This window comes from Vulpes lagopus, chromosome 19 (genome assembly GCF_018345385.1).
Source record: "Vulpes lagopus strain Blue_001 chromosome 19, ASM1834538v1, whole genome shotgun sequence".
NCBI classification, from domain to species: Eukaryota; Metazoa; Chordata; class Mammalia; order Carnivora; family Canidae; genus Vulpes; species Vulpes lagopus.
In genome coordinates this window covers 30,885,925-30,899,543 of record NC_054842.1, presented here as the reverse complement: position 1 = coordinate 30,899,543, position 13,619 = coordinate 30,885,925, and the positions used below count along the sequence as shown (strand labels likewise).

The window sequence follows — 13,619 nt, the reverse complement described above, 5'->3', positions numbered from 1 at the left end:
AAAGAACTGGGAAGAGGAATGAAAGAAAAAAGCAAAGACTGACACACATAGTATATGACAATTGGTGCTTGCTAGCCTGCAGACATCACATGATGCCCTTGTACTTAACAAGTGCAAAAACCACTGGGTGGTGGTTTCCATTGACCATAATGCAAGTAATGGATTTCCTGGCAAGCATTTACTGTGTGAGTCCCAGCAGTTAATTGGCTCCCAAATCTGATTCCAGAAAAGACAATGCTTGGAAAGGTCATCTTAAAATCAGGACATTTTCCAGAATGTACATTATCTTGTAGCTTTCCAAATCTGTTATCATATTATTCTATTCCTCATGGCCTCCTTTCTGAAAATTTAGGTATCTGTTCTTCAGACTCTCCAATAAAACAGATAAGCTGGTTAGAAAATAATATAAAACTTTACAACAGGGAAGTATTTGGTAGGCTTCCTTTCTTGGCACCACTTATATGGCTACAATTTATAATAAAAGAGAATGTCTTGTTATTAGATTGTATCACATTAACAGTGACAATGTGCATATACATAGCTCTCTGAACTCATTCTGTAGGTTTAGGTAAAATTGTTTGCAACATGCTTTTTCTAGCTTTGAAGTGGAGCAAATAGGATTTCTGTCCTCTTTTTTTCTCAACACTCACATTCCTAATTATTCCTACTACATCCTCTACTACTTCTCAAACTTTTATGTCCATATAAACCAGATTCTGTTCAGTACATCTAGGATGATGCCTGGAATCCTACATTTCTAAAAGCTCTCAGGTGATGCCAATGCTACTTGGCATTATGCTCCATGGACCACATTTTGAATAGCAAAGGCCTCCTTTTCCATATCACAACTGCCCTGGCCTGGGTCTACATCATCTCACTGGACTTTATGACAGCCCACTGGCCCTTCTGTTCCAAACTCTTTCTCCATATTTTCCAAGAGGCCTTTCTAAAATGTAAATCTGACACTATTAATTGTCTTCTTACTGTTCCTTAAGTGACTTCATATTGCCTACCAAATAAAGTCTTATCTACTTAATGATGGCCTTTGGGCTCCTTCATGATTGGTTGAACTCAGCACCTTGCCAGATTCTTCTGCCACACCCTCATCTTAAGCTTGATGTCCTTATGTAGTAGCCAGCTCTCCAGATGATCTTGACCTTCTGTGTCGTATACTCTTGTATAGTCTCCTCCCATGTTGCATAAAACTGACCTGTATAATCACTAGAATTTTGTATGACTTCCAAGACCAGGTCATAAAAGATGGTCTGGCTTTTTCCTTGCCATTTCTTGGATCACTTACTCTGGGAGAAGCCAGGTATCCTATAATGAGGACACGTGGGTAGGTATATAAAGAAACTCACATGGTAAGGAAATGGAACCTCTTGCTAGTAGCCATATGAGGGAACCATTCAGAAGCAGTCCCTCCCATTCCAGTTAAGCCTTCAGATGACCGTAACCAAATGAGACTCCTCTAGGAAGAACCCTTCTGCTAAACTACTTCCAAATTCCTGACTTATAAGAAATAGTAAGATAAATAAGTTTGTTTGTTTTAAGTCACTCAGTTTTGGGGTAATTTGCTGTGCAGCAATAGATGACTTATACATAGTATGCAGTTTCCCACAAATCACTGGTACCTCTTCCAGAAAAACCTTTTATCTCAATAACTCTTATTCATTCTTTGAGACTCAGATCTCTAGATGTTTCCTTCAGGAAGCTCTCTCTGACTTCTTCCCTCAAAGATTTGGCCAGATAAATCTTTGGGCTTCTATGATGCTTTGGATATGTCTTCATATCTGTATTTATTATAATGTCTAGTCATTATATGTCTCATAGTCCCACTAGACTGTGAGCTCCTTAGATGCAGGAGACTGTACCATTTTGGTATCCTCAGTGCCTAACACATAGCTGGAATGAACAAATGAATGAAGTCAACTCCACTGGAATCATGACTTTACAACAACTTTATCCCTTTACATTCGAAGTTCTTTAAGCATTTGTCACTACTTGCTTGACCCAGCATCTCACACAGGACAGCTATGACTCAATTCATTAACTGTTTAATTCTAGGTTTTTTTAAAAAAAATTTTACACCATTTTACACCACTGAGTTACTTCAATGGCTCTTAACCAAAAGAACACATCAGAATTACCTGTTGAGATTTATAATAACACATTACACTCACACACTCCAGTCCTACCCCCAGCAATTCTGATTCACTAGCTGTGAGGTAAGCTCCAGACATATACATTTTAAAAGCCTCCACAGGTGACTACTCATATCTAAGTTGCCATTTACTGGTTTATTGATGTTTAATCTATGTTCAAAGATAATAGGATGTTTATAAGAACAAAAAATTACTAAAACAAAACAACAATAACAAAAACTAAAACTCTTAAATGTAAAAAGGTATAATTATAAGAACAAGTGATGATAAGGCTGGGTAGGGGAATATCATGTGAAATAATCTAGGCTAGGAGAACTCCAAATGAACAAAAAAAATTTTTAGAGCTTCCTTGAAGCCAAGACTGGGATGAATTGCATAACTCTCAACATTTCAAAGAGGTAGCATGTAAGTTCATCTGTAAAGACAACTTTTGCCCTAGTAATGAATTATAAGAGGAATTTATCTGCCAAGTCTTCATGGAAGAGGCTACCAAACAACACAGTAAATGGTGTCTTTGAAATATTTTTTAAAATAGTGCAGGACATTTTTACATACAGCTACTTTCAAGAAAAGCTAAAAGCATAATATAAAATTCTAGGGTGGTGAAAATATTTCTATGGAAAACCGAATAATAACATGTAGCTTTGTTGTCAGATGACTTGATATGAGAATTACAGAACCTGGAAGAGAAAACAGCATAAATAGTTCATTTGTTCTCAATGGTCTCACTTAGGCTTTTTGAAGAAGTTCAGTTGATATCTTTCCACTGCATTTCCTTACTTGGCAGTCCAATCTTGGGATATTCTCCCAACATATCTGTGCTTGCCAAGGATGGAAGGTAGAGACGGAAGCCTATAGGTACAGAATGAATGATAGGGACACTGGCCATAAAGGTTCCTAGAGGCAAGACTCAGAATCACAGAACTGTAGCCTCAGTGAATGATGCAAAGATCGGTATCCTTCATCTGCAAATGAGAGCTGCATTATAGTGCAGGCTACAATGATCACATCCAATCCAAAACATGTGTTTTGTCTATTAACAGGTTGGGAGCTCAAGGATAAATTTTTATTTTTATTATTTTTAAAATATTGATTTGAGAGAAAGAAAGCGAGTTGAGGTAGGCAGAGGGAGAGTCTCAAGCAGCCTTTGTGTCTAATGCAGAGCCTGACAATGGAACTTGATCTCATGACCGCAGGATCAAGACCCAAGCCAAAACCAAAAGTCAGACACCTAACCAACTGCACCATCCAGGCACCTCTCAAGGATAAATTTTTAATTGAATTATTTTAAAGCTTCAAGGTAGGACATCAAACCTCAGAGGCATACAGAATGTTAGAGGCAAGCAGCAGCTGCTCTCTGGAGACAGTTAAGTTAAAAAAAAAACACACATAATCAAAGGATCCTGTCTTGTCTATATCGAGCTTTGATGATTCCTAGTGGATCTATGCCAAACCGGCCCAACCAAGAATAACAAACTTTTTATAATGGTCAATTGGTCACTGAGGTATCAAACAGCCACCACTATACTCCCAGTTTTCCTTGCCAAACACAAAGGACAGCTTTGGGGGTCATGTAAAAGTGCTAGACTAGGAAAGGATTGGAGTCCTAAAATGATACTTGATGTCATGAATATTTCAAAAAAATTTACAAAGATTGTACAGTTTAGGGGATCTCTGGGTGGCTCAGCGATTTAGTGTCTGCCTTCGGCCCAGGGCATGATTCTGGAGTCCCAGGATGGAGTCCCGCATCAGGCTCCCTGCATGGAGCCTGCTTCTCCCTCTGCCTGCGTCTCTGCTTCTCGCTCTCTCTGTGTCTCATGAATAAATAAATATTTTAAAAAACAAAATAAAAAAATAAAAAGATTGTACAGTTTAGAGATATGCTTGTAAGTTTTGATTCACACTTGAAGACACATTCTAACAGTGCTAATAGAACTTTCTGCAATTGATGGAAATACTCTGTATCTGTACCATCCATTATGGTGGCCACTAATACATGTGGCTATTGAAAATTTCAAATTCTATTTAATTAAAGTTTTAAAAGATTTGTTTGAGAGAAAGAGAGAGCGAGAGGGAAGGAGCATGAGCTGAGGTAGGGGCAGAGGGAGAGGGAGACACACAGACTCCCCACTGAGTGGGGAGCCCCACACAGGGATAGATTCCAGGACCCGGGGATCATGGCCAGAGTTGAAATCAAGACTCAGATGCTTAACCAACTGAGTCACCCAAGTTGCCTCTAATTTTAATTAATTTAAATCACCACATGTGTTTAGTGGCCATCATACTGGATGGCACAATTCTATAGCATATGGACCAAACTGTTTCTCCCCTGGAACTGCTAACTGAGCCTCTGGATTTTACCTGCTAATAAGGGATATCCCCAAATAAAGCTGTATGTTCCGTGGGCAACCTGATCATGACTTGTGCTCTGAGAGCTTTTGCAGCAGCAGTCTCAACCAAATCAAAAGGGCCTCCCAAGCCAATAGTGCCAACATAAACTCCTCAGTCATCTGGGTGTCATTAAAAATCAACTTGTCAAAAGAACTCTAGGAAATGAGGGCTGAGACATCAGCAGTTAAAAGTATATTACATCTGAATATCAAAAGCAGCAGTAATACAACTAGAATTGAGCAAGCACTGGGTTAAGTACTTTTCTGCTCTGGTAAATAAAGTGACTTGATTTTCTCAACTTCTATCCTTTTTCTAGCTGGAGAGGTTGAAAAGCTTAAAATTATGTTCTCTAGACTATTGTGTGTAGCAGTGTTCTAGATGTGTACTATATGCTTGTGGGAAACCTGTAAGGCAGAAGCAAGCAAGAGGCCATTGTCCTCCTTCTATAGATGTTGACAGGCCAGGTCCTGCTCAGAATGAGAAGCAGTGTGGCAGCTGTATTCAGCATTTCAGTATCCTGGTTATGGCCTGCTGGTGTCTAGAGATGATTGTGGTGATTCCTGGGGTCCATAAAGGGGTAGTTCCCTGACTCCTGGATTGATGCTATAGTGGTGTGTCCTTGGATCTAATAGTTTCTGCTTTCTATTGTCTCAGATTTCCAATGGTTTCATAAGCTTAACTCCTTATATGGAATCCCTTTCTGCTTTAACTATCATCTAGTGGGAGTTCTGCTTCCTGTTTTCCTGATTGACACACCTGCATTCTCTTATTTATTTACCTTAGCAATTCTGTAAGCTAGGTATTTTCTCCCTTGCCTGTTTTAGAGTTAACCATCAAGTCCAGTTCTGTTTGTGGTAAGTATTTGGCATGTTCATGGTCTCATCTTTTTCTCCAAACAGATTTAGATCCATAACACAGACTGTTTTAAAAGCCAGAACATGTGCTTAGAACATGACTACTGCTTCTCTTTGTGATGATTTTTTACCCAAAGCAGAAAGGAATAGAATGTAATGACAACTTGGGAGAGGAAATGAGGTTTTCTTTGTTAGAAAATGGTGTTGTCACCTGTGGACATAAGTTCAGTCTCAGCTGGCTTTCCCCCAAGAAAGTCATAATACCAACTTCATAGACTCAATCCCTAGTCACAGACAAGCAGCTATAAATTGAGGTTCTTGCTCATGAGCAATCTGGACAAGAGGATGGGATGGCTAAAGTAATCTATTACCAACAGAGAAAAGAGCATAAAGGATAACCTTTTTTGGGGTGAATCAATACTTTTATCTACTTCTTTGAGTATATAAACTCCAAGGATTTTCACTTCTAGAACCCCAATACTCTATAGTAGTCACTGATTCTCCTCTTTGTAGGATGAGATACTGACCACTCCATATGGACAAATCAAATAACTGCTCTGAAATAGCAGAGCTAACTTTAGCTCTTACCTCAGGCTTGAGAGAAAGAAAACAATCATTTCCAAACTGGATGTGATTTTCACAGCAGATGTCCCATCCTTTGCCCTCTAGCAGCAGTTGTGTGGTCTGAGAAGGGCAGTACAACTGACTAACTTCTCGACTTTGCTGAAATGCTGCCTGCAGGCTTGGATTATGCAGGTTGAAGATTAGCTGTGTCCTCACTCTTCCATTGGTAACTTTGGGTCACTTGATTGTTTAAAAGTTCATCCTTGCAGAGGTTGGCATGGATGATGTAATTCAAACTCAAACTAGTGAATATTATGTTTTAGTATCAGTGGAATCTCTAAGTATTATCACTGAGAATTTTTCACCCTTCCAATAAGTCAAACAGTAAGAATGTTATGTTCAGGGATTTAAGGGAGGTTAAATTTTAAGAATTTTTAATGCTCAATTTTTGTGTGGATTTTTCTTATTCACACATATTCAAAAATACTATATGAAATGAGTAATTTTTGAATTTAAGTGAAAGGAACTATTTCACAGAAATCCTTTGGGAGACATAAATACAAGATTATCAACTACTCATTAAATCAACAAATCTGTTTTTCTTATTAGCGAATACTCCTTAATATTTATCTTAATAACTCAGAAAAATCATGAGCTCATCTATGAGCTAGGATACTTTCAGATCCATAAAGAAATATCACTGTAGGGATCGCTGGGTGGTTCAGCGGTTTAGCGCCGCCTTCAGCCAAGGGTGTGATCCTGGAGTCCCAGGATCGAGTCCCATGTCAGACTCCCTGCATGGAGCCTGCTTCTCCCTCTGCCTGTGTCTCTGCCTCTCTCTCTCTCTTTGTCTCTCTCTCTGTTTCTCTCTCTCTTTGTCTCTCTCTCTCTCTCTCTCATAAATAAATAAATCTTAAAAAAAGAAAAAAAAATAAAGAAATCTCACTGTTACACTTACCAGAATCTCCAAGCACTAAACAGATTTACTTTAACTATAATTAGGACAGAATAGTAATGTAGTAAATAGTAGCCTATATAGCATACTAAAGCTATAAAGCTAAAGCTTTCAAAGGTAGCATACATTTAAGCAATATCTTAGCTTCAGATGACACAAATGCTCCTTGCTACTTAATTGTTTATGGAGAAAATATAATTTAGCTAATTTCTTGTCACTCCAATTCATTCCCTTTAAATTACCACCATGGTATTTTGATTATTTTTCTTTAAGAAAGTACAAGCATTTCCAGTTCACCACTGCCTAGAGTTCTTTTGGTGATCTCCACCTTACCTGGGGGGTTATCCTCAAGGGGTCAGGACAAAGCAATTGGCTTGTAAAGTTTTATAAACCATCACTATGATCTATAGCAGCAGAGAACTTCCAAAACCTTGGAAGGCTTGTTTAAGTATTTCAAATGGTGGTTCTTATTGTCATCCCATTAGCACGGTATTTGGAATGAAAATTTGTTTTATAATAATAACCAATAATCCATTCTCAGGAGATTTGGAAAAAAGATGCCTGGCAGAAAAGGGATTCTAGGTGGAATTTTTGTTAAGATTTTTGTGAAACAACTCTCTTATGTGAAAGGGTAGGATTACTGGACAAGTTTCCCCCTACCCCCGCATGTGTTTTTTAAGGCAGGAACCACACCTCCTCCTGCTTGCATTCTACTGAGAGGCAGTGGGGCTTGACACCCAGTAGGCACTTACTAGATATCTGATGAACCAAATACTCAAAATACGTAAGTATCACAACACTCTCATTTCTAATGATAGAAATGAGGATAGGGTCCCCTGCTCTCTCCATACCCTCTGTCTTGGTTGGTGGGCTCACAGAAACCTAAAGCAGTGGGATAAAAGCTCAGCGCTGTCTTTCTTCCTTCCATTTTTTTTTTTTTAAAACAATCATTCTATGTTACTATGGTAATACTTGGTAACAGGATGCTCTGTAAATGAAAGTGGGAAGGAGGAAGAGATCATGAGTTATGCAATTCATAAGAAAATGCCCCTCTGGGCAACCTTTTGGCAATCTGCAAAGCTTGTGCATGTCCCATTTTATAATAAATGCAATTAAATAATACATGACACTATATAGAACAGATACAATATGTTGAAGCAGAGATCTACTGAGCCCAAGAAAACTGCATTAAGTATGAGATTATTAACAAGGGAATATTTTTAGACATTTGAAAAAATAGGGAGAATTTGGTTCATAAATAGGACACTTTCTCATTTTAACACATAAAGGTAATAGCTAAAGAATTCCAAAGATGACTTTATGAGGCAATGGAGAACAAAGGCTGGATACTAATGTGGGACCTGATTTGAATGGTAAGTACATTGGTTACTGCAGTTACAAAGGGCATGGATAAACTAATGAAACAAAGACATCTGTTAGTGATACTTACCCTCTGATAAGCCCAACTTTAGGGCCAAAGCTAAAATCTGAGGGGAGGAGAAAAGGGCACACAGTGCCCTGACATTTTGAACTACAGAGTCAAGTTTCTGTATATCACTTTTTCACTTCTATCACGGTAGCTTATTAAAACCCAAGCTGGGAATGTTTCTGCCTGCCCAAAGCGGGTGCTATAACACTGTAGGAAACTTTCTATCCAGTAGATTAATGTTGTGTGAGGACATGTAAAGAAAGCTGCTTTAGCTTCTTGATTTATGACTTCATTAAAATGTTTGGGCTTCAAATCTCCATCAACGTTTATTGGAATTAACAGCTTCTTAAAATGGAAATATTCAGTGATAAATGAACCCAGCTTGGATCTTGTGTGAGGGAAAAACAAGGCACTCTAGGCACTCTTTATACACTTTCAGGAAAAGAGTAATACTTTCTACCCCTGTATACAAGTATATCTCAGAAATGGATAGGTGAGAACATGAAGAGAACAATCATGGATTCTCAGTCAGGAAGAGTAGAGATGACTCTTCCGCCGTCGTCGCCGCCATCCTCGGCGCGACTCGCCTCGCTCGGATCTACCTGGGAGAATCCACTGCCATCCGCCACCATGGTGAACTTCACGGTAGACCAGATCCGGGCCAACATCCGAAACATGTCCGTCATCGCCCACGTGGACCACGGCAAGTCCACGTTGACGGACTCGCTGGTGTGCAAGGCCGGTATCATTGCCTCCGCCGCGCTGGGGAGACCCGCTTCGCTGACACCTGGAAGGACGAGCAGGAGCGCTGCATCACCATCAAGTCCACGGCTGTCTCACTCTTCTATGAGCTCTCCGAAAACGACTTGAACTTTATCAAGCAGAGTAAGGATGGCTCTGGCTTTCTAATCAACCTCATCGACTCCCCGGGGCACGTGGACTTCTCCTCAGAGGTGACTGCCGCCCTCTGTGTCACCGACGGTGCCTTGGTGGTAGTGGACTGTGTGTCTGGTGTGTGCGTGCAGACAGAGATGGTGCTGCGGCAGGCCATTGCGGAGCGCATCAAGCCAGTGCTGATGATGAACAAGATGGACCCGGCTCTGCTGGAGCTGCAGCTGGAGCCTGAGGAGCTCTACCAGACCTTCCAGCGCATTGTGGAGAACGTCAACGTCATCATTTCTACATACGGGGAGGGCGAGAGCGGTCCCATGGGCAACATCATGATCGACCCTGTACTTGGGACCATTGGCTTTGGGTCTGGACTCCACGGTTGGGCCTTTATCTTGAAGCAGTTTGCAGAGATGTATGTGGCCAAATTTGCTGCCAAGGGTGAGGGCCAGCTGGGGCCTGCTGAGCGGGCCAAGAAAGTGGAGGACATGATGAAGAAGCTGTGGGGTGACCGGTATTTTGATCCAGCCAACGGCAAATTCAGCAAGTCAGCCACCAGCCCTGACGGCAAGAAGCTACCGCGGACGTTTTGCCAGCTCATCTTGGACCCTATTTTCAAGGTGTTTGACGCGATCATGAATTTCAAGAAAGAGGAGACCGCAAAGCTGATTGAAAAGCTGGACATCAAGCTGGACAAGTGAAGACAAAGATAAGGAAGGCAAACCACTTCTGAAGGCTGTGATGCGCCTGCTGGCTACCTGCCGGGGATGCTTTGCTGCAGATGATCACCATTCATCTGCCTTCCCCTGTGACAGCCCAGAAATACCGCTGTGAGCTCTTGTATGAGGGGCCCCCCAGACGACGAGGCAGCCATGGGCATTAAAAGCTGTGACCCCAAAGGCCCTCTCATGATGTACATTTCTAAAATGGTGCCAACCTCCGACAAAGGTCAGTTCTACACCTTTGGTCGTGTATTCTTGGGGCTGGTGTCCACTGGCCTGAAAGTCAGGATCATGGGGCCCAACTACACCCCTGGGAAGAAGGAGGACTTGTACCTGAAGCCCATCCAGAGAACAATCCTGATGATGGGCCGTTACGTTGAGCCCTTTGAAGATGTGCCTTGTGGGAACATTGTGGGTCTAGTGGGAGTGGACCAGTTCCTGGTGAAGACTGGCACCATCACCACCTTTGAGCATGCCCACAGCATGAGGGTGATGAAGTTCAGTGTGAGCCCCGTTGTCCAGGTTGCTGTGGAGGCCAAGAATCCAGCTGACCTTCCCAAGCTAGTGGAGGGTCTGAAACGGCTGGCCAAGTCAGACCCCATGGTGCAGTGCATCATTGAGGAGTCAGGGGAGCACATCATCGCGGGGGCTGGGGAGCTGCACCTGGAGATCTGTCTGAAGGACCTGGAGGAGGACCATGTGTGCATTCCCATCAAGAAATCTGACCCTGTTGTCTCCTATCGTGAGACCGTCAGTGAGGAGTCGAATGTGCTCTGCTTGTCCAAGTCCCCAACAAGCACAACCTGCTGTACATGAAGGCACGGCCCTTCCCTGACGGCCTGGCTGAGGACATTGACAAGGGTGAGGTGTCCGCCTGCCAGGAGCTCAAGCAGCGGGCCCGCTATCTGGCTGAGAACTATGAGTGGGATGTGGCTGAGGCCCGCAAGATCTGGTGCTTTGGGCCTGACGGCACTGGCCCCAACGTCTTCACTGATATCACTAAGGGTGTGCAGTACCTCAACGAGATCAAGGATAGTGTGGTAGCTGGCTTCCAGTGGGCCACCAAAGAGGGTGCTCTGTGTGAGGAAAACATGCGTGGTGTTCGCTTCGATGTCCACGATGTGACCCTGCACGCAGACGCCATCCACCGCGGGGGTGGCCAGATTATCCCCACTGCCCGGTGCTGCCTCTACGCCAGTGTGCTGACTGCCCAGCCCCGGCTTATGGAGCCTATCTACCTTGTGGAGATTCAGTGTCCAGAACAAGTGGTTGGTGGCATCTATGGTGTCCTGAATAGGAAGCGAGGTCACGTCTTTGAGGAGACCCAGGTGGCTGGCACTCCCATGTTTGTTGTGAAGGCCTACCTGCCTGTGAATGAGTCCTTTGGCTTCACTGCTGACCTGAGGTCCAACACCGGTGGCCAGGCCTTCCCCCAGTGCATATTTGACCACTGGCAGATCCTGCCCGGGGATCCCTTCAACAACACCAGCCGCCCCAGCCAGGTGGTGGCTGAAACACGCAAGCGTAAAGGCTTGAAGGAAGGCATCCCTGCCCTGGACAACTTCCTGGACAAATTGTAGGCAGCCCTCCCCTGCAGCCCACCACCCCAGGTGGGACTCAGCACAGCCCCTGCACCCGGCTGATGATCGACCACAGCAACAAGCCCTCGCATTCTACATGACACCTCGAGACTGTCCAGTGACGCTCCACCTGACAGGTTCTGGGGCCCACTTAGTGCCATCACTCAACGTGAGCACTTGATGCCGTTTCTTTCAATATTTACTTCAAAATTTCAGAGGCAACAAACGCCCTAGCAGCAGGGACTTATTTGCCGGTGGGGGTGGGGGAGGCGGGATGGGACACTCAACATTTTTTTTTCCATTTCAGAAACTCAAATGTCAAAAAAAAAAAAAAAAAAGCGCATTAAGAGGTTTATTTGGGTAAATGGCCCGTAGTGGATTTCCCCCCAGAAAGGGGGAAGGAACGAGCGGGTAGACCTTTCTTTTTGGACAGAAGCTAGAAGGCAGGAAACTTTGTGCGGTGTCACCGTGAGCACCTCCAGCTGTATTAGTGCCATTGGAATAATAAATTTGATATGGTGGTGACAAAAAAAAAAAAAAAAAAAGGAAGAGTAGAGATGCCAGCATTCTTTTCAGAAATGCATTAAAAGAAGGTTTGAACTGTTCCTACCTACTGTAGAAAGACCACAACCATCTCAGAAATAAAAGGGCTGCTGGCCTGTTGCAAATATTAACCAACTTGGTGTCCAGACAGATCTCAATCCAAAGATGTAGTAACTTCCAGGTGTGCTGTTTGAGAAGATTCCTACGAGGACATAAGAGTGTAAGCTTTCTAGTAGCTCTCACTTTTTTATATTTACAGCACTCAGCTGTATCTAGCAGATATTAACTATCTGATGAATGAATGAATGAATGAATGAAACAGCTACCACTTCCAAGAGACCCCCCAATTTTCCCCTTGTTTCTCACCATCCATTTGTTCAAACTATTCCAGGATCTAGAGATGATGCAGTTATTGCCATCAGCACTCAAATTCAACAAAGACTCACGTACCCCTTCTTTATCAACTCAAGTATGGATAAGCAGCTTAAATAATTAACAGTTAGGAAATGTTCTACCTTGTTGTCTGCCAGGGTTAATTAAATGTGACCCCTTCACGCTATATCATCCAATCCATGAGCAAGTCTTATTGACTTACTTCCAAGATGTGTCCTGACTTTGTTTCTCCATTTCTGTGACTTCCAGCCTTGTTTAAGCTATCACCATCTCTGGCCGGACTACTATAAACCACCTTCTAATTGGTCATCCTACTTCCACTTCCAATACCTATAATCAATTATCCACAAAGCAGTCAGCTATCTTTTCTAAACATAAAGCATATCAAATTATTTCTGTTTAGAATTCTCCAATGGCTCCTCATTACACTAAAAATAAAATACAGATTTGTTGCTCCTGCTCACCCGCTGTATACCCCATCTTATTCCACTGGTCTATTCACTTATTACACACTCCAGCCACATTGGCCCTCTAGCTGCTCCTCAACAATCTTGAACATGTTCTCACCTCAGGGCCTTTGTCCCTTTAGTTCTACCAAGAATGTCTCTTTTTGTTCACTCTGGCAGAGAAGCTTTTTCTTGTCACTCAGATTTTTTTTTGGTGGTGAGGGGGAGTGTACGATTGGGGGAAAGGAGGAGAGGGTGAGAGAGAATCTTAAGCACCTCCACATCCAGTGCAGAGCCTGACCCTGAGATCAGGACCTGAGTCAAAATCAAGAGTCAGACACTCAACTGGATGAGGCACCTCTGTTATTCAGATTTTAGCCTAGTGTCACCAACTGAGATGCCTTTCCTCATCACTCAAACTAGCTACCCAGTCACACCTATCACAATAATCTTAGACCTTTGCACAGTAAGGTTCTGATTCTTTTAATTTCCATATTGTATGAGCTCCCCAATTAGCATGTAAGCTCCAAAAGGGCAAAGATCTTAATAATCTTATTCACTACAAAGAATGATCCCTGGCAATAGATCTCTAATATTTTTACTAAAAATTAGAAAGTTTAAAACACTGACATGTTAGTGGCTTGGCAAGCAAGAAAATACTTTACTGAATGTGGGTCCCTGAAACAAGC

The 13,619-nt window shown here is 42.5% G+C and overlaps 2 protein-coding genes across 9 annotated transcripts in view; one reads left to right on the top strand and one right to left on the bottom strand.

The window, feature by feature from the left end:
• Nucleotides 1–13,619, bottom strand: part of TMEM108 (transmembrane protein 108) — a 351,590-nt gene that overhangs the window by 116,175 nt on the left and 221,796 nt on the right. The gene's annotated exons all lie outside the window — the stretch shown is intronic.
• LOC121478836 (elongation factor 2-like) lies at nt 8,845–12,073 on the top strand. Its single transcript, XM_041734203.1, is given in 6 exon segments — nt 8,845–9,112; nt 9,115–9,941; nt 9,943–9,996; nt 9,998–10,093; nt 10,095–10,752; nt 10,755–12,073. Coding segments are annotated over 6 exon segments (2,682 nt in total). The 5' UTR covers nt 8,845–8,859; the 3' UTR covers nt 11,549–12,073.